Genomic DNA, 20,328 nt, shown 5'->3' on the forward strand with positions numbered 1-20,328 from the left:
TACTGCTCTTAGAAATAGTGAACAACAAAGCCAAGGTCCCTGCCCTCATTTCACTGTTAATAATGAGAACTTTGAGGATATGAAAGAAGGATAATATATTAAAATTATGGGAGAGTAGTCATTCATTCATTTGAAAAACAATCGAGATCATGGTCTGTGAAAGACTCTCTTGTAGGTACTATGGAAAAAAAGATGAAACAGACAGAAATCAGCTCTCAGAGTGTTTACAGCCCAGTAGACATGAGAGGGTAGAAATAATATTAAAGGATGCTATAAGTAGTGAGAGAAGTACAGACAAAGAAAAGGATTATAAGCATTTCAGGAGGGGAGATGGGGTGATTTCACGTAGCCATTGCAGGTGGGGTTTAAAAGATTGATGTGACTATTCAAGGATCCTTCTTTTGCATCTTTAACATTAAATTGATTACCAAATCCAGGCAAGCACTTCCACTACCTACAATTTGAATTTATTACCCACCTCTTAGTCTTACCATTGCCCTAGCATTGGTGTCATCATCTGTCTACTGGACTATTACAATGGCCAACCTCTCTTTATTCTATTCTCTCACCAGTCTAATCCAGTGTGCATGTTATATCAAAGCATCTTTCCAAAACAGAGTCTGACCTTGACCTCTCTTTAATTCAAAACCTTTACTAGATTCCTATTGCTTGCAATCAAGATCATTTATCCACTAATGCAGTGGTTAAGAATTTGAGCCCCAGGCCAGACTTATTGGGATGGGATCCTCGCTCTACTACTTACCAGCTGTGTTATATGAGGCACATTATTTTATTTCTCTAAGTCCCAATTTCCTCATCTATAAAATTAGGATAATAGTGTTTACATAATGTGCTATGTGGATAAAAATATATGAAGTATGAACCGCAAATAGCAAGTACCTAGCAGATAGTAAATATTCAATTAATAATGGCTATTATTATCACCATAAAATACTCCAGAGATTGAGATAAGCTTTATAAATAATTGGCTATTTTCACTTGTTTAGGGATTTTTGAGAGGTAATTGTGTGGCTAAATAATTGGATTTCAGTGCTCTTCCCTTTTCTCTTGAGTAGGCAGCTAAGGATTATAACTGGTGAGTGGTTTTTTGAAGAAAAGGCAAAACGTTTCAAGCAAGTCAATGTTCTTGGCACTGATGTTGTCCGACAGTCCATTTTAAGAAGAAGTCCAGGTAATTAAAGCAATTATGTAATTTCACAACTGTTTTCATCTTCATTTTGACTAAATAACTTCTCCATGTTATATAGTTAATAAGCACAAATGAGCTTCCTGAATCACTTAAGTCTTTTCACAACTTGGTAGCATGAAATCTAAATATGTAATTCATACAAGACAAGAGGAAGTCAGTAGAAAATAAAATTCACAGCGATTTTCCATATATCTGACACACCAAGATTTTCAAAGAAACCATTTGTCTCCATCATAGAAAGTTCTTTTTTTGAATGTACTTCCAATATCTTAGTAAACACTTAAGAAAGTAAGATAAAACAGATGAATTAAATGGTTCACATCATGGAAGCAATCCTTGATTTTTCAGCAATATTTATTTCCAATTTCTTTTACATGTTACCTTTTAAATCCAGTGGTTCTCAACCAAGGATTTACATTCTGCACTTTGTCCCCCTTCCTCAAAATGGAAGCATTTGGAAAGGCAAGTGGGGGGGCATTTCTGGTTGACACAATGACTGATGAGTCAATATCATTTGGTGAGAAGGAGCCAGAGGTGCTAAATGGCTTGAAATGCACAGGACAGTCTCTCTCATTCATTTAGTCTTACCGAATGAATACCAGCACCAAATGAAAATAACACTCCACCTAGACAGTGCTTTCTGGTGCATTCAAACTAAATTTGGTTAAAGATGGAGTAAACCTTGTGTATGGGAGCATTTTTCTCATACATGGTGTAGTAAAAGTAGGAAAAACACCTTTTGGCCTGTTTCTTGGCTTATCTCATCTTTAATACAGAGGATACAAGACTTGTATTTAAGTCTGGCACGTATGGTGAGGAGGCTTGTAACTGATTCCAGTGTTACTTCTGGGTGTGCGACTAGCAAGGAAAGGCTTTTCCACATGGGTCACATAGATCCGATGCTACAGAGAGATGGTGTGGAGTACAGTTAGAATTAGGCAGTCAGCCATGGCCTCTTCTTCCACTCAAACCTCAGTACCTTCCAAAATGTAGGCAGTTTCTGAAGTCACAATTATTTGCACAGGTGCCCACCCTTCCAGAAAGTATGGCTTATATGCCGGGAAATTAGGACATCATTTCTATAACCTCATGCTAGAACTCAATGTATAGGGATTTGGAGATCTTAGGAGACCATGTTCCCCTGCTCTAAAAATATCAGCAGAAGGCTGATGCAGTCATCCCTAGAAAGGTTATCTCAGTAAACCTCCCACAGATGAGTCCAGGATCTTTGTCCTCAGTTAACTCTAGAACACTCAACAAATTAGAAATAACTGTGTGACTGAAAAACTTGGGATGAGAAGGCATTACCAATTATTATAGACTTCCTTGCCCTGTGCTAATTTGGGAAAGTGAAAGTAGAATATAAATTTCCTCTCATCTCTGGTCATTTTGTATATAAATTTGTCTTCTGATTATTTGTTAATGAGGAGCTGAAGAAGTACGGAGCCAAGAGCAAACCCACCAGGATGCAGAAAAGTCAGACACTTCACCTGCTGCTGGGCAGAAGGCCAGCCATGATGGGCCCAAGAGAAAGGGGTAAGACATGGTCTTTCTGAGGGAATTTTTGATCTTTATTCCAGATACCTCTGAAATAAAGACTCGTTCATTTTTCAAGTTATAAGAAGTCACTTCAGTGACCCAGAGGAGGTCAGAGACTCAAACGAAGTTACACTTTCTTATCATTCTTCTCAGAAAATGCAGTTTTAATAACTTTCAATAAGTAAATAAAAGTCCCCTCTGACCTATGCACAGAAGAATTTTCCTTTCATTTGACATATCTGGTCTTGTACTATATGGCTTCCATTACTTGTAAGTAGAAGGCTTCATGTCAGGGCCAGTCTATAAAGAGGTGACAACAGTTTCCGTTGTACAATGTCAATACTCCTTTCCTCCAACTTGTGTGCTGATATATAATTTCATCCAAAATAAAAATTTATTCATTGAGCTTAAAGCATCATATTCCCTATTTAGAATTCAGGCTTCCTTAAGAAGAAAAATCACATTTGGCCACCACAGTGACTTAGTTCATTGAGCAAATATAGAATGCAAATGTTAAGTACCGAGGATAGGAATGGGAGATACATAAGGGATCAATAAGTTTCTTTCAAGTGAGAAAAGTGCATCCTAAAATATAGGCTATAAGGGCCAAAAGGCAAACTACTACTTCACAGCCCTACATTTTTTAACGTTTGTTTCTCAGGCAGCTGTTGGCCGGTTTTTGTGACTGAAGCAGTGAGAGCTCTAATATGCACCAAGTTGTTTTATAGTCCTTTCTCTTTCTTTTATTGAGATGGGGTGTCAATATGTTACCTGAGCTGGCCTTGAACTCCCCAGCAGGTAGCTGGGACTGCAAGGGATGTGCTCCTATGCCTGGCTAACTTTATGGTCCTTTCCAGGCAGCACTGCTTCATTCTCTCAGTAGAATGCAAAGTAAGAGGGTGCTGGTGTTGGAAGCTTTATCTGGCTGTACAAAATGTCTAGGGTTCTTACAATCTAAATGTCATCTAACTCAAGCACTCATGACAAACCATTTCTTCACTGATGAGCAGAGATGAGTTGGAGAGATAGCCTAGAGTATCCTTTGTATCCTGTCCTATGTATAGATCCTTCCTATCATCTTGAGTTCATTTATCACTCTTTGGGTCACCCCAATGCTTTGTACATGTACACCACCCATCTTATTGCACTCTGACACCCCATCAACACACACACACACACACACACACACACACACACACACACACACACTTAATTTAAGTTCCTTTAGGGCTAGACCAGTGGTTTGTTTCTGTGTTACAGTATTTAGCATGGTACCTGACTCATAAAAAACAATCAATAGCTTGATTAAATAAGTAACTCAGAGCCCACAAATGCCTCTAGGAGTTGTCATTTGCAGACCCCAGCTCAGGTATCATAGAGCAGGTTACGGAATAGTGGACTTGGAGAAGGGAGACAATAGCTAACTCACCAGCACAATCAATTATGCAAATTCTGAATCATTCAAACCATTACAGCACTGGGCTGAGCCTTGCTGAAATTCAAAACAAGGGTTTGATTGTTCTCAGTCATCAAGGAATATAACATCTAGTTGGGGAGAAAAGGTACACACCTGAAAAGTTAGTAAGCATAAAAGAATTGCAGGAAGATTTAAGGTGGCAATGTGAGCTACCTGAACGCCTTTCTAAAGTAGAGGGTGCTCACCACAAGAGATGTTATAGGTAACAAATTATTGAGTATGTATAAATAAGTGGCTAGATAATAAATGCCAGTTGAGAATAGGAGCCATTCAGAAAGACATCAAATTGTACATGGGACTTGAGAAGGAGTTTGAATGATAAATGGGATTCAGGATCACAAAACAGAGGAAGAGTGATTCCAGGCAGAGATACCTTAAGTAGAGGACATGCATGAGGTGGTTCTCAGAGCACCATACCTTGACAATATATTAAGTAGTATTATCACCAAAGAAGAATGTAATTTTCCAGTAGATTGAAGCCTCAGACGCTTTGACAATGGCACTATTTCAGGGGTCTTTGAAACAGACAACTTGGCAGATTCTATTAAGATTGTGACAGTACCTCTGGAATCCATTTTTTCCTCTAGAAAACTGGAGAATGTAAATGAAGTGTACCTCCCAATGACATTACAAAAAGGAATATAGCTTTAATTTTGTCATTAAAGTACATTTGGAAACACCCATGTTTTGGGCACTCGGTATCCTGGATCAGGACTTTAGGTTCCTAAAAGGCTGTTTTTGCTTAAATTCCAAATAATTTAGTGAAATGGGAATGTAATCAGATTTTATCCAACATGAGGCACAAGGAGAAATGTCATGGAAGATAATAAAGATGGTTTCAACCACATTATTTATTCCACAAGAGTTGGTTGGATTCTAGTATGTTCCCGGCATCATTCTAGGCTCAGGAAATCTGGCAAGAAACAATAAAGGCAGAGTCACTGCTCTCATGGAGCTACAATTCTAATAAGTAGCTACCTCAGGTTGTTCAAAAGGATCATCCTGGCTCTCCGCTCTGAGCAAAGTGAATACAAACTCTCTATTCTTACTATTCCTGCAAAGAGGCTCAGCCCAGGGAATGCATCTTCTTTTTCAGGTGACAGTTCTGAGTTCTCAGAGCAGGCAGTCTTTTGCTTAGTAGTGACCTACCAGCAAGTGGTACGGTCTTGAGAGAATATCATAATCTTTCTCATTACAACCCTTGATACTGTATTGCAGAGGCACTGGGAATTCTCCAGAACCTCTCAGCCCTAAGGCTGCTTTATTGAAGAATCCTTTGTTGTTAAAATACTAGAAATTGTATTCTTGAAATGATATTTTTAAATGGTTTCTTATCTAATTTTGAATATATATATAATTTCAGATTTCTTCTTGGCAAGTTCAGATCAGCAACCAGAGGAGAAATCATAACTCCCAAAACTGAAAGTGGGCGGAGCTATAGCTTGGACTCAGATGGTCAACATTTTCGGAGTTTAAAATCAGCCTCTGGTTCAGACAGGTAAGTGTCATACAGATTGAGCAATGATATAGCCTGAGGAAAATGTTGATATATTCCCATTCATAGGGGGATTTTAGGTATCTGTGAAATATTCCCACTTGGAGAACTCCTGACACATAATTTGAAAATTCAGGAGGATACTTTTTAGTTGAAATGGAAAGCACATACACTACTTCTGGAATTACAGCTATTGGAATTGCCTATGTCACCTGCAGGGATGAAACTTTATGTTCTGGCACTTGGGGCTGCAGTTCAAATGGAAATATACAAGGCAAGAAAATGTTTTCCATTGACTTCTTGAGCTTTTTCTGTTTAAGCTTCTGAAAAAGAAATCTCTGAGTGTCAAATACATTCCTTGTAGCTTTTAAAAAATTACTAATAATTTTACATTTGCATTGCCTCAGAGAATTTTTCATAAATTTCACTTCCTTTCTAGTTCCACCTCCTCTAGCTAGAGGAGGCTATCAGTGGAGCCAAGTGAGAATGTCCTATCCACAGATCTATCACTTGTCAAGAAAAATAAAAAGAAACACAAAGAATAGCCAAGAGCACAGTCATTTTATATCAGGCATGATTTTCTGTATCCTATTGGGGCATAGTCAAGACTTATTTTCATGATTAGTATATTATCAAAACTAGCAATGAAAAAAAAATCTACCCTTATATTTCACTGGTTTGTCCAACTGTTAACTCCCTTTTTGTTCCTTGGACCTGGAGTAATTCTGCTAAGCCAGACAGCAAAACTGGCAGATTTTCTTTTCTCCTTAGGTTAGGAAGAATGTAAGCAGAATTGCACTCTTCCCTGTAATCCATTTTAGAGTGTAGACCAAAAAATTTCCTTAGAGGGGATACTATTTTGACTATTGGGTTATTTTTTCATGGTGATTCTCCATAGCTGTTTCTTTTTTTTCCCCTATAGCAGTCCTGCAAGCGTTAATTTATGTAAAACTATACAGAAACAAAATTACGAGGAAGCAATAAATTATTTATCACCTATTATCAAAATATTATTACTATATTCAGTATTTCTCAAACTTTCAAGAATGCTGTTATATTCCCTTTTATGAATAAAAACTGTTAAGCTATCATTGCCTTTATTCTTGAAATAGTTTCATTCAGCTTCCCTTGAGGTAGCTTCATGCTGTGTCCTACAAAATCTTTCTATAAAAATTTCATTTTTGGCTGAGCACAGTGGCTTATGTCTATAATCCCAATGCTTTAGAAGGCTAAGGCAGGAAGATTGCTTAAGCCCAGGAGTTCGAGGTTACAGAGAGCTGTGATCACACCACTGCACTCCACCCTGGATGACTACGCACAACTCTGTCTCTAAAAAAAATTAAAATAAATAAATCTCATTTTCGTTTTTCATAGTTGGACTCCTGACCCTGATGGTAGTGGTCAAAATTATTTAGAGACAGTAAGCAATTAGTTTGGTGTTCTTTTTGCTCAGCCTCCTAGAGACTCCAGGAGGACACCAGGACTCCTGGGGACTTGGCTAACAGTTGAAACTAGCATTTAAGAAAGACAATATATATGAAAAGAGGAAAGACAATGTTTCTTGTTTAAAAAGAAAAAGAAAGTCTCCCAGCCTAACAAAATTAGATCATGCTATATCAAGTTATATGTCTTACAGTTACTCAACAAGAATATAAGGGGCATGCTCTCCAGAATCACAGTGCTTAGACAATAATGGAATCTATCTGCCTGGATTTACTTTTTGTGTCTTATCTACTGCTAGGTATAAATAACCGAAACTATAAAGCCATATGGACGTGTTTCACCAAATACTGTTATATTGACCCAGGAGCTTCTTTTCTTGTTGTAAGCTGAAAGAAAGTCCCCAAGTAGAATTTAATCTTAAATTATAAATACCTAAAATGGCTTACAGATAGTCAGAATATTGTAGTCAGGAGTGCTTTGGCTTAAGCATGTTAAGAACAATGTTTTTCCATTAAGAAAGGGAGTAAAGATACACAGGAGATCAGTAGATCAAAATGCCTTTTCCCTTGAACGTTCATTTATCACAATGATGACATTAATGGACTGCCACAGTGAGATGAGTTCCGTTATTTCAAAATGAGTCCTTTGAAAAGTGAGGCAGGAGGTAGCCCATCCTTTCTTAACTTCCATCGTCTAAAGGGACTGTAAGATCCCAGTCTCTTTGGTCTATTGCCTGACCGAGCTCACCAATAATTTCCCTTTCTCCTGTACAATGCATATTTTTTCATGGATCATTGGTCTTTTCCTAGAGCAGCTGGGCTTGGGCATTCCTTTTTAAAGCTCACATCATATAATAGTGTAAATGATGTTTTATCAGATGTCCAGTTGGCTTTATTTCTTTTCAGTAGTTTCAAAGCAGGGGAAAGTATGAATAGATTAAACAAGCCCTAGCAGCCTCTCAGAAGAGTTTGTCAAATGGATGTTCACCGGTTGCTAGGGACTTGACACATGAGACAAAGAGTATTTTTAGGAACATAAATGTAAGTTGTAGCTAATAAACAGAATATTATTCAAGGTAGTGATTTCTAATCCCTACAAAGTTGTGATGAGTTGTCACTGTGGTATGATTTATAAGATCTCTAACTTAAGTCATGCTCTCCCAGAAACAGACCCCTAGACAAGGATTTATATAAGCAAGTGATTTGTTATTAATCAAGTGATTCCAAGAGAAACCAGGAAGGGAGTAGGAGAGATAGAATAGAGAAGAGAAAGAAGCTAAATAGTGGTACTAGCTCCAGTGAGGTCTGAGGACTCAGCCTGATCCTGTAGGAGACTCTAGAGCATAAACTATATCCCTGAGCTTTTTCCACATTTAGGAGCGGACTATTGCACTCCTATACCAGTCAGTGATTGACCATGGCCTCCCTTGAATAGGGTCTGTAGACTTAGCAAATGAAGTTACAGGATGCCCAGGTATATATACTTGAGACTAAACTGTTTTTTAGTATAAGTACGTTTCATGCAATATGTAGAACATCCTTATACTTAAAAATTATTGTTTATCTGAAATTCAAATTGAACTGCAAGTTCTGTATTTTATCTGATAACTCCACTGTGGGGGTGAGGAGGAGACAAACTCCAGGACATTTCTAGGCCTCCAGCTCCAGTCCTAAAGGGAAGGTCTCTGAAGGTGGCAGGTGACATCCATTAGCAGAAAAGAACTGAGGAGTTAGTGAGGAGCATGCACAGCTGGTAAAGGGAATCTGAGGGAGATACCAACAACGTTCTTTTAAAAAACAAAGTAAAAGTAGAACTTTGAACCTAAAATGTGTTTTGTTCAGTAAAAATGGAGGAAGAATGATGCTGTTTCTCAGTAGCCTTTCGATCATGTCATTGGAGAATATGACAATATTCACATGGAACGTGAACAGACCGCGGGACCTTTTTTGGTCTCGTAACCAACTAGGTTCTCATCTTTTTGCCCTCCACTCCTCTGCCCCAAGCACACCAGTTTCACCCAGTTATTCCTAATTGCTCTCCAATGGAGCTGGGACTGACAGTCACAGTCTCTGTGAAGCTTCGCAAACTGCTTTGCTTTGGCTCTGATCTACCAAAAGCAGATACCACACCATTCAAACCAGCCCTTAGCTACCACTGCCCCTCACTCTTTCTCTGCCCAGGAAATATAGCACTTTGGGTATTATCATGACTTTAAAGAATCATCCATTCCTCATATCTATTATTTTGGTAAAGTGAGTTTATTAAGCCCGTTCTATCACTAAATGATACCTTCCTTTTTCATCAGAAATAAAATTATTCTCCTGTCCTGAATGTAATTTTCGTTGACATCTTTACAATTAAGGTGCCAATTAGGTGGCAGCCTCTTACTAATAATTTGAATATGGTGAAGTGGGAGTGTTTAACTGAGTCAGGACCACATCCGCAAAGTCAACATTGGTCTGTTTTGTGTATTAGATAAAACATTATATAGCTAGTTGCTATTGCTAATGCTATTAGCAAACTCCTTTCCTTACCAAGCTCTAAAAAATGTTTAAATGTATAGCATATTTCTGAAAGTATGTACATTTTATTCTATAATACAGCTGTGGTCGTTTCGTGACTCAAAAGGATATAGACTGTGAGCATTGTCCTGCAAAAGAAAATTACTTTCACCTCTTTCCTGTGCCTTTGCCTCCTTTGTCTGATACTGCTAATTCCTTTTTTTCCATTTTAATCACCTTTGGGTAAGCTCAGCCCTCCTTAGGGAGAGTGAGGGGTAGGCAATCAAAGCCACAAGCTGCAGCAAATGCTAACAGCCTAAAGCAATTCTCAAAACCATGGTGGCCTGAGAAAAGTGAATTTTAATTCCAAGGAGCAACTGACATGTGATAAAATAGGAGAGGAAATGTGAATTCGCCAGAGTATTTTGTTATACTGTGACCTTATCAGTGGGAGATACACAGTCTGAAGTTGCAAAAAAAGAACTGTAGCTGGAAACTTCTATTTAGAACTCAAAGCCATCCTTTTCTAAACTCATCCTTTCCCCACTATATGCACCAATATACACTTGATTTGGGCTCCTTTGGAAGAAAATCCTGAAATAAGAATTCAAGAGTAAGTAATATGTTCAGAATGTGATCTAGGGAAACAGAGATAGGAGAGTGGGGAAATGAGCCAGAGAAGGGAAGGGAGGCAAAAAGGATGTATCATTAAGCCAGTTGCTATTGTGGGCAACTAGAGCTCAATCCCACTGGTCAACTCTAGAAAACAGTACTGAACGTACCTCAGAGTTATCCAGTCAAGAGGTAGGGAATCTGGAATATTTTTACAGTAGCTCTTTGTTCAAAATTGATTGAGGGCTGCTTCTAGGGCACTAACTCTCCCACTTGCCCTGTGCGCAGGGGCTCTATACTTCGGTGATCCAAAAAAAAAACTCCTCGGGCAGGGAGTTCTGGGTGTTCCCAGTAACCAGGGTTCTGTGGGTACAGGTAGGTGCTGAGGGCAAATGGGCAGGGATACTGACAGAGTCTGCTACGACATCCCTCCCAAACTGCTCTCAGACCTCCTTCAAAGATGCAGCTTGTCAGGCCATTGTTCAGCCTTTGATTTCTGTTTACTTTATATTATGTGTGACTTTACTCATTATAATGCCAATAACGTGAGAAGGTATGGAGGCTCAGTAATTCAAGTCACACCCATGCTTCATTCCTGCCATCAAATGATTGAAAGCCTGAATTCTCCTCCTTGCTGTTTTGTCTGTTTCTCCAGTTGTTTCCTGTGGATTCACTGCCTTGGCATGCTCTATTTCTATGAACTAAATCTAACACATTTCCCTCCTCCAATTTAGTAAATTTCTCTTTTTCTCACTGCTACCTAAACATGTATTATGTGACATGTTACCATTCTCAGGGTAGCTAAGATAAAATACATAGCCCTTGTTCTTCTACAAGTCATTGAGAAGCAGAGATATATGACTTGGTCATCTATGCATTCTATTTATACGAATGAATTCAACACACAGCTCTGCCAAAATTATTGACTTAGTACTATATATGCCAGATGGTAAATGTGGAAATTCTTAGACAATAATACCGTTCCACCTTTTTATGAGCTTCCAGTTTAGCAGGAAGGCTAGTATAACTAAACAAATAAATACAATATAGTAATAAGATTTTTAAAAGATGTTCTGCATGCTATGGGAAAACCAAAGATAGGCATTTATCCTTCCAAAGGATTTGGGGAAGCTTCATTGAGATGACCCCTAAGTAGCTTTTAAGAAATAAGGAGTACTTGGTCAGGTAAAGAAAGATAGGAAGAGCATTCTACACAGAAGAAATAAAAAGTACAAAGGAAAATAGACACTAAAGGAGACTACGTGTGTTGAAAAGAAACTGTTCAGAGTTTCTAGAGTATAAAAATTGAAGTATGGTGTACAAGAGAGGAGAAGATGGAGAGGTAAATTGGACCAGGATGTAGATGGCTTTGGATGCCTTAATAACTATCTTCTTATATACGATATAGCATCCTACTCAGAACAAGACGTTGGCAATTCTGAACTACTAAGTATGCAGTAAGTACTTGTTCTATTTAGTTGCTGAAAGCTAAGTTCTGTTAAATACTTCCTTCCCATTGTGTCTATGCCGGAAGGTAGTTGGCTTTCTTCTTGCCCCGGACTTCTATTTGACTCAAGGCTTTTCATGGCTGCTGGCCTCTCTACTCAAAATGGTTTCTGGTCATTATTTAGAAACAAGAAATTAGATCAGAATTTTAATGTGATGCTAAATAACAAAAATATTATCACATTTAGAGTACTATCTGTTCTTAAGATCTCTTTCTCTTTCTTTATAACCAGCAGAAGTCCCTTCCTCATGGTAACTGTCTCCTCCACTTTAAAAGGAATCTTCTTAAAGGAAGCAAACCCATTAAGGAAACACTAACCATTTTAAAACCACCAAACAAATCAGCTTTTGTTTTATTAAGTCAAATTATAAAGCTGTTTATATAGTTAACACTAGGATTCACTGGACAATTTCACTGAGTGCCCATTACATTATACTACTCTTGTCCTCTTTCCAAAAAGGAAAAGGAAGATATGTGTGAGTAAGCCATAGAAGGCAGTGGCTTCAGGGGACATTGCAGCTAGAGAAGCTGCTTGAGGAATTTCCATGTCTTTCTCATCTGTCTACTTCCCTAATTCTGCTTTCAAGGGCTCCTATGATGGCTCACTTGGGTCTAAGTTTAACACACAAACACCCAAAACTGAAATTTACTTACGTTGGGTGTATTGGCCTCTTCAAAGAGTTTTGTTTTTAAATAGACACATCTGTGTGTGTGTGTGTATGTGTGTGTGTGTGTGTGCACATGCACCTGTGTGCATAGGCACTGTGGTGTTAATATGTATATAGGTTTTCATCCATAGTTCCTGCCTCCTAACTTCCATAGTCCTTGTTATGCTATCGGGCAGCTTTAGGCCTCAGGAAACAATCTTTCTCTCTGACCTTCTGCTGTCCTTCTTTGACCTACCCAAGCAGGACTCTAATCTGATTGTGATTCAAAAGACCCTCATTCCAGAGAACTCTGCCTCATTCTCTGTGTTGCATTCCTCCCTCAGGTTATCCTGAGGGAGGAATGCAACACAGAGAATCCAAGAAAAGCCTGAATAGACAGGCCTTGCTGGGTTTAGATCATGCACTTTCTGTCCAATCACATTTACACAGTTGTCAATCATGCCTATGTAATGAAGCCTCCATAAAAATTAAAGAGTACAGAGTTCAGAGAACTTCTGGATAGCCACACGTGTGGAGGTTCCAGGAGGGTGGTATGCACAGGGAAGGCATGGAAATTCTACAGTCCTGTCCCCATACCTCACCCTACACATCTCTTTATCTGTATCCTTTGTAATATCCTTTGTAATAAACTGGTAGATGTAAGTGTTTCCCTGAGTTCTGTGAGCCACTCCAGTTAAACCCAAAGAGGGGGTCATGGGAACCCCAACTCGAAGACAATTGGTCAGAAGTTCTGAAGGCCTGGACATGTGACTAGTGTCTGGGGGAGGGCAGTCTTAGGGACTGATCCCTCACCCTGTAAGATCTGACACCCTCTTTGAATAGATAGTGTCAGAATTTAATTAGAGGACACCCAGCTGATGTTTGCTGCTTAGTGTGTGGGGGAAAACCCCACATCTTTGATCACAGAAGTCTTCTGTGTTGATTGATAATTGTTGTCGTACTGTGAGAGGAAAGGAAAAACATGCTTAGAGTTTTTCCCCAAGTGGGCATAAGCACAAAGATCAACAAACCTTTTCTGTAAAGGTATAGATAATATGTTTGACCTTGTAGGCCATATGATCTCTGTCTCAACTGCTCAACTTTGCTGTCAGAACATGGAAGCAGTATAGACAACACATGAATGAATGGGCTGCCTGAATTCCAATCACATTTCATTTATGGACACTGAAATTTGAATTTCATATAATGTTCATGTGCCACAAAATATTATTATTCTTTTGATTTTTTTTAACCATTTAAAAATGTAAAAACTACTCTAAACACATGGCTATATAGAAACATTTGGCCCAAATTTGTCCACAAGCCATAGTTTGCTGACCCCTAGTGCAACACATTCACTCACTAAGTGTCCTTCCATGTATCACAGTCCAAACCACAAGAATAGCTGAGCTCTGCTGTTCAATAAAAAAAAAAAAAGAAAGAAAATAGTGGTAGAAGGGGAGAGAACAATGCAGGTGGATAGATGTCTGAGACTGACGAATTTTTATTCACAGCTTAGTACAGTGGTTTTCAGCCTAGCCTTGGCTTCACATTGGAATCACCAGGGAAGTCTTAAAACATGCTGACACCTAGATCCCATACCTAGAGAGTCCCATGTGACTAGCCTGAGGTGTAGTCTGGATATGGGAGTTTTAATAGCTCCCTGGAGTTTTCTAATGTGCATGTAAGGATGAGGGCCACTCATCTCACATAAGACTGTTAATAAAGACACAGCACGTGGTGATCACCAAAGACTAGAAGATTGAGCTACATCCATTTTTTGTATCTCTTTCTAACTGCAACCTCCCTTGGCCATCTTTCCTGCAAATTTATTGTAGATACAAAGTAAGTAAAAGAAGTTAGGAATGCTCATGAACCTCAGAAAAAAAAAGAATATTATGCACTGTCTCTGTGTTGTGCTGCACATTAGCCTCATTGTACCAGTGAGTTTTAGGGTCTCTCAGGTTAATGCTGCCTTGAGAGCACATATTTCACCACATGGGTACAGGCTCAACACTGTCAGCCACTCTGGGAAGGCTGAATCCTGGGAAATTGTTTCCTGGCTACAACTCCTAGGAGACCTTTATGTAAACCAGAAAGGCAACTCATTAAATTGTAATCTCTGCCCCTACCCTTGAATCCTCTGTCTAGAAATGGATACACCTGGGAAGCTGTTACCACAATTTCGGAGAACATGGTGCTGTGCTGAACCCCTATTAACCTCAGTAGGGAAGCTGCCAGGTTCAAGAGACTCAGAGCCAGCAAACGAGACGTGGGATTTTATTAGGGTCTTACACACAGGGGAGAGAGTCCAGCAGTGGTGGGCTGGGCAGGAAAACCACAACCACTTGCAAATAGCATACAGTTTATATAGCATTTTCACCTAAAACCTTCCCCCTAATGACCTCCACCTGGAAACCTTCATTTAACCCAAAATTCAGGGCCTTAATCCCTGGTATGGTCCATGTACCATGAGAAGGGCCAGGAGCTCAGATGTTTTTCATAGGTAAGAAACAAATTACAGGGCTGGCCACTCCTGGATTTTCTAGCTTGGAACAAACATTCAGTTGCATCTGCCATACAGGGTCATTGTAAGGATATACTAAAATTATTGCTGTCAGATGTGTTTACCCTGCCCATGGAATTACAGATAACAAACAGAAGGCTTTCAAAGTATATTTCATAAGGTAAAGTAAGTGAAACTCTTTTATAATCTGGAAAATGTGTCTTTCAGAAACCCAGAATATCCAAACTCCCAGACAGTGACATATCGCCACATTTGGGCATTTTAGAATGAGATAAATGTATCTCCTTCTTGCTGGTTTTTACTTAACCACATTTTACCTTGAAGGTTTATTGGCTTCTTACTTAAATGTAAGCAACATGATAGCTGAATCAAAAAATATCTTTTTCTTAATTGACCTTTAAAGTTCAAAACTTTAATTTAGACATAACGAAGCTTTTATCCTTTTCCAATTTAAGTGGCAAAGATTCACATATTTATGTCATATTCCACATAACTTCTAAAAGAGTTGACACCCAAATATTTATGGCAATATGCTTATCAGACTAAACCTTTTCTGAGTTTAATCAACAGGAAAAAATATTTTTGAGAAGCTCACACAGTAAATGTCAGGAACAAATGTGAAAGTCTATGTCATTTTTGAGATAATGCTGCTAGCAATGATAATTTGCAGTAGCTGACTTACAATCACAAGAATTTTTTTCCTATTACAGGATAGCCTCTTAAATGTCATCACCACAATTAATCAGCTTCTGCCAGAGCTTCTACATGAGCAGCACTTTTGGTTTCAGCAAGGCTAATCCATGATGGGACGTTTCTCAAAACCACCTGGCTCTGGAAGGACCTTCAGCACGCACACAAGCAGAAACACCCACGAGTCTCTTCGGCTCATAACTTTCTTGGCTCATTTCTGCAAGATTCACTACTGCCCTTTCTTTTTTAAAGAGATTTTACCAGAAACAGTAGGGAGAGATTTTTGTGTTAACTTTGTCCTAGAGAAGCTATGGTCACAGTACAGCATCAATGGGAAAGTCTCTATGCCTCTCCTAAGTAGGACCTGTGAGATGATCAGAAATACTTGGAAAGGTACAAATGTGGCTAACTGTTGTCAAATGTAGAAATGTCATGATTCAGGTAGAAGGGTTCAGGGACATCACCAAGGAAATTAGATTTCCAAAGTGTATCAATTTTCTTGAAAACAAAATTGTACTCTCGTTGTCAGAATCAACAGATTCAATCACAGACACCTCACCTGAGTCCACAGCACTGTAATTTAGTTAGAGCGCCATCTCTACAAAGAGGAAGCCAGAGACCCTTTCTGCAGAGACTCTTTAGTAACAGAGAAATGCCACCCTTTAGTAAACACTCTTTAGTAACATAAAAAATTTTCATAATTCTCTTAAGTCCCAAGAAACTAACTCCCAGCACTTTGCTCCTTTGATTATCTTTTGTTTGATAGTTCATTCTATAAATGCAAAACCTGCCTGGCTGGAATGATTTGTTCTTAGTGAAATGTTGAGTAAGCAGTATGAGAAACTAGAATGGTCACAGGCTTTGGGTAGACTAACAATACTGTTTTTATGCTGACTTTGTCACATGCTAACTGTATGATAGCATAGTGGTATGTCAGTGTGTGTGTATGCACGTGTGTGTACATGCATACATGCATGGAATAATTATTTCACCTCTCCAAGACTCAATTTCTTCATTTTAAAAATATTAAATAATATTCTAAAACATATTTTACATGGATATTTGGGGATGGAAAATGGCTAACACCTAGAAGATACTAAGTAAATGCCACTTCTATTCATGATTATTGAAGGTGGTGGTAGCTGGTAATGTAGACCAGGACAAATTTGGTTTGGTGACTTCTCTGCTGCACAACCTTAAAAAATCTTAGGGGTTGTGGTTGACAGTTCCATCCAATGGTCATTGCCTATTCTTTCTTCTGCCTGATTTGTCTTCTGGTAATTATATGTGCACATTTAAACATTGTTTTAAAAAATATTCCTTTATTCTATTTAGTCTCTCCTCTGATTGGCTCAACTGTAAGTCTTCATCACTGTTAATCACTGCTGGTATGCTTTACCAATAAGATGTGTACTATTATAGGTGCATTTGTAACTTATTAAGACAATAATTGAGAGAGTAAAACTCATAAGGGCTTCTGTTTTACCACTTAGCATATTTTGTGTTCCCTGAGGGAAAAGAATAAAATGAGAACAAGTACTTCTCTTAAACTCCCGTTTTTCAAAATTTATGTTGACTTATGAAGTTCATTTAATAAAAAAATTGTGAACACCTCAAGGGCAGGAACTGCTTTTTCATTTATTGATATTGGATTGAATTGAATCATTTTAGCAAACATGAAAGTGATTCAAGCTCCTTTACCAAATGTCATCATTTTTGTACCATGTTTATCAAATGTGAACCATGAATCAGACCCCAAAACAACACAGAGAAATGAAATATAACTTCTAATCTTTGATTAAATGTGTACCAAGTGGATTCTTTGTACTAAGGCACTAGGAAGCTGCTGGAGATACATAATAATTATGGCATGGACTCTGTGTCCAAGGAGTTCATAGTTTAATGAAACACCCAAGCTCACATATGTGGATCAATTAGGAAGAAAAACAAGACATTGTGCAGTCAAGTACTAAAAACAGTAGCCTGGCAAAGACCATAAGTCAATAGGAACTGAGTGGAGCAGAGGTTGACAAAGCTTGTGCTTGACAGGAGAGGCCTGATGGGGAAGGCTGGACTTCATTTGCCCTTGAAGACTGAGAAAGATTTGCATAGACAGAGAGTGGTTAAGAGGGCATAACTGGTCAAGAGAAGGTGAGCAAAAGCTTCAGGAGGTAGAAGTCAAGATGGTGAGTTGAGAAAATGGTAAGGAATCTGGACTGGCTGACAGAATGCTGGTAAGCAGTAGGAAACAAAATTAGAAAGATGGGGCAAAGTTTAATTACAGTGACCCTGAAGTCGGGCAAATGGAGACAAACTTAGTGATCCCCTGAGGGATTTTGAGGAGGAAGGTGACATCATAATTGTTGAGCAGTTCCAGTGTGACTCTTGTGAACTCAGTGTGGTTCATATGTTCTTATCGTTTTCCTCGTCAGCTTTACTCTGCCTGTGAATTTGGTTGCTGCTCTGCTTCCATGTTAAAGTCAGAATATGCTTTCTCATTTAGGAGAGGCACTGGCTCATCAGATCTCAATGACCAGGAAGCTGGTCCTAGGACCCCGAAGAACAGTCGGAGCAATGGTGTGACCCCAGTCACTCAGAGGTCACCAGCTCCAAGCACACGAAGTGTGACTTCAGTCATCAGCAAAGTAAGTACACAATCCTGACACTGTATTAGTTCGTTCTCACACTGCTATAAAGAACTGCCAGAGATTGGGTAATTTATAAACAAAAGAGGTTTAATTGACTCACAGTTCTGCATGGCTGCAGAGGCCTCAGGAAACCTACAATCATGGCAGAAGGAATCTGTCAAACACTTATAAAACCATCAAATCTCATGAGGACTCACTTACCATCATAAGAACAACACAGGGGAAGCCTCCTCTGTGATTCAATCATCCCCCACCAGGGCCCACCCTCCACACATGGAGTTTATAGGGATTACAGTTTGAGATGAGATTTGGGTAGGGACAGAGAGCCAAAACATATCAGACACCCAGTCTCTGAAATTCAACCTCACCACTGCAGCATGGCTAGGTTTGTATTCTCTATATATCAAAGCATATTGTTTATGTTGTTTAAAGGTAGAAGCTTCATCAGGACTGAACCTCCTGAATCTTACCTCTTGGCAGAAAATCCAAAGTGAAAGAAGGGAAAGACCAGGTTCAAAGGTAGCACTTGTATGATGGAGGTTTAAATGGCTATATGGTTTAAATAAGTATAAAAAATTGTAAAAGACTCTGATTTGGATCCTCTCTGTTACTTCTTAGAGAAAATATTCATAGGTTGACTGCACAAATTTTTCCAAACTGATTTAAATCTGGAAAAGTAGAACTTTTATCTAGTTTTTAAAGTAGAAATCTTTATAGTTTTCTTTTCTATACATCTGTTAAAATAGGGTGTCAACACATAATGAAGGCTTAAATTGCATTATATATATGTGATCAATTATATTTTCTGTTGGTTTTCTCTTTTATAAGAGAATATGAAAAAAGCATTTTGGGAAAAATATTCTCTTTTATTTAATATTGTTTTGGAAGTTGACTTTGGAATGAATTAGCATCTACTAGATTTTTTTTTATTTAGCAGGAAGCTCCATCCACATTGCTAGCATCTATATTTGATAAATCTTTATATGAACAGTGAGTTCATACAGTACAAACAATTCTTTGGCTCAACCAACATATAATGAGAACTTACTATATGACAGGCTCTAGTCAAGCAAATACTTGAAGGAAGTGAAGGAATTAGCCATGTGGTTTTCTAGGGCAAGGTGTTCCACCAGGCAGAGATAGCACTGATATTCAGCAGAAGCATGCAGGGAAGGCTGCTCCACTTCCTTGTAGCTGGCGTCCATCTTGATTGGTCAGTGCCCTTGCTCAACCAGTTTCTAAAATATGTTATTAAACATACCTCTGGAAGAACAGCCAGTATGGAGACCCTGAGGTAGGAGCACAACTCGTATGTTCTAAGAAGAGCAAGGAGGCCAATGCTGCCGTGGTGAGTGAATAAGACAAAGTGAACTAGGAAATGAATCCAAAGAGGCCATAGGGCTGGATAGAGCCTTGAAGAGTGCTGTGTGCAGTCAGCTTTCATTCTGATTAAAATGGGGGAAACTGGAGGTTTTTGAGCAGAAGAGTAATACAATCTGCCTTCTCTTTAAACAGGATTTGGGGGCTGTGCTGAGAAGCAGCTATAGGAGAACAAGGGTGAAAGTCAGGAAAGCAATCAGTAAGCCATTGTCACACCCCATGTGAGAGACTGGATTTTGAAACAAAGAGATAGTGGAGGTGATGAGTAGTCAAATTCTGTTAAGGCATTCAGACAGACTAAATAACAGTAATAGATTTATTTAAATATTTATAGTCTAAATTATAGTTTCTGGTAAGATTAAAAGCATATTTAGAACTTTGTAAATATTTATGCTAAGGTCAGCAAGCCTATTCTGTTCAATAGCCAGAAAGGTGCATGCATAGTTGATAATTATACTCATCTCTTTGACAATCTAAAAAGGAACCATATTCGCCGTATTTAGTGACCAGTCTGGCAGGGACATTGAACTATCACAACAGACACTGGCACAAGGCTGGGACAGTATCCTTGGGGCCCTTCCATGTCATGCAGTAAGCCTGAACTATGAAGAGACCTTGGCTTATGGATGCGGGAGAGCACAGGGAAGTTGGG

General features: G+C 38.7%; 1 protein-coding gene across 4 annotated transcripts in view; it reads left to right on the forward strand.

The window, feature by feature from the left end:
* The window catches only part of SYTL5 (synaptotagmin like 5), a 220,945-nt gene that overhangs the window by 162,795 nt on the left and 37,822 nt on the right, over positions 1-20,328 (forward strand). For 3 of the 4 annotated variants that reach the window (XM_032261633.1, XM_032261636.1, XM_032261634.1), the window contains 4 exons: positions 1,077-1,192; positions 2,638-2,746; positions 5,590-5,724; positions 18,152-18,293. In XM_032261633.1, coding sequence (XP_032117524.1) covers positions 1,077-1,192; positions 2,638-2,746; positions 5,590-5,724; positions 18,152-18,293 — 502 coding nt within the window. The remainder of the gene's footprint in view (positions 1-1,076; positions 1,193-2,637; positions 2,747-5,589; positions 5,725-18,151; positions 18,294-20,328) is intronic. The other variant, XM_032261635.1, reaches the window with a different exon arrangement.

Source organism: Sapajus apella, unplaced genomic scaffold (genome assembly GCF_009761245.1).
Source record: "Sapajus apella isolate SASKATOON/1434 unplaced genomic scaffold, GSC_monkey_1.0 scaffold125, whole genome shotgun sequence".
Taxonomy (NCBI): Eukaryota; Metazoa; Chordata; class Mammalia; order Primates; family Cebidae; genus Sapajus; species Sapajus apella.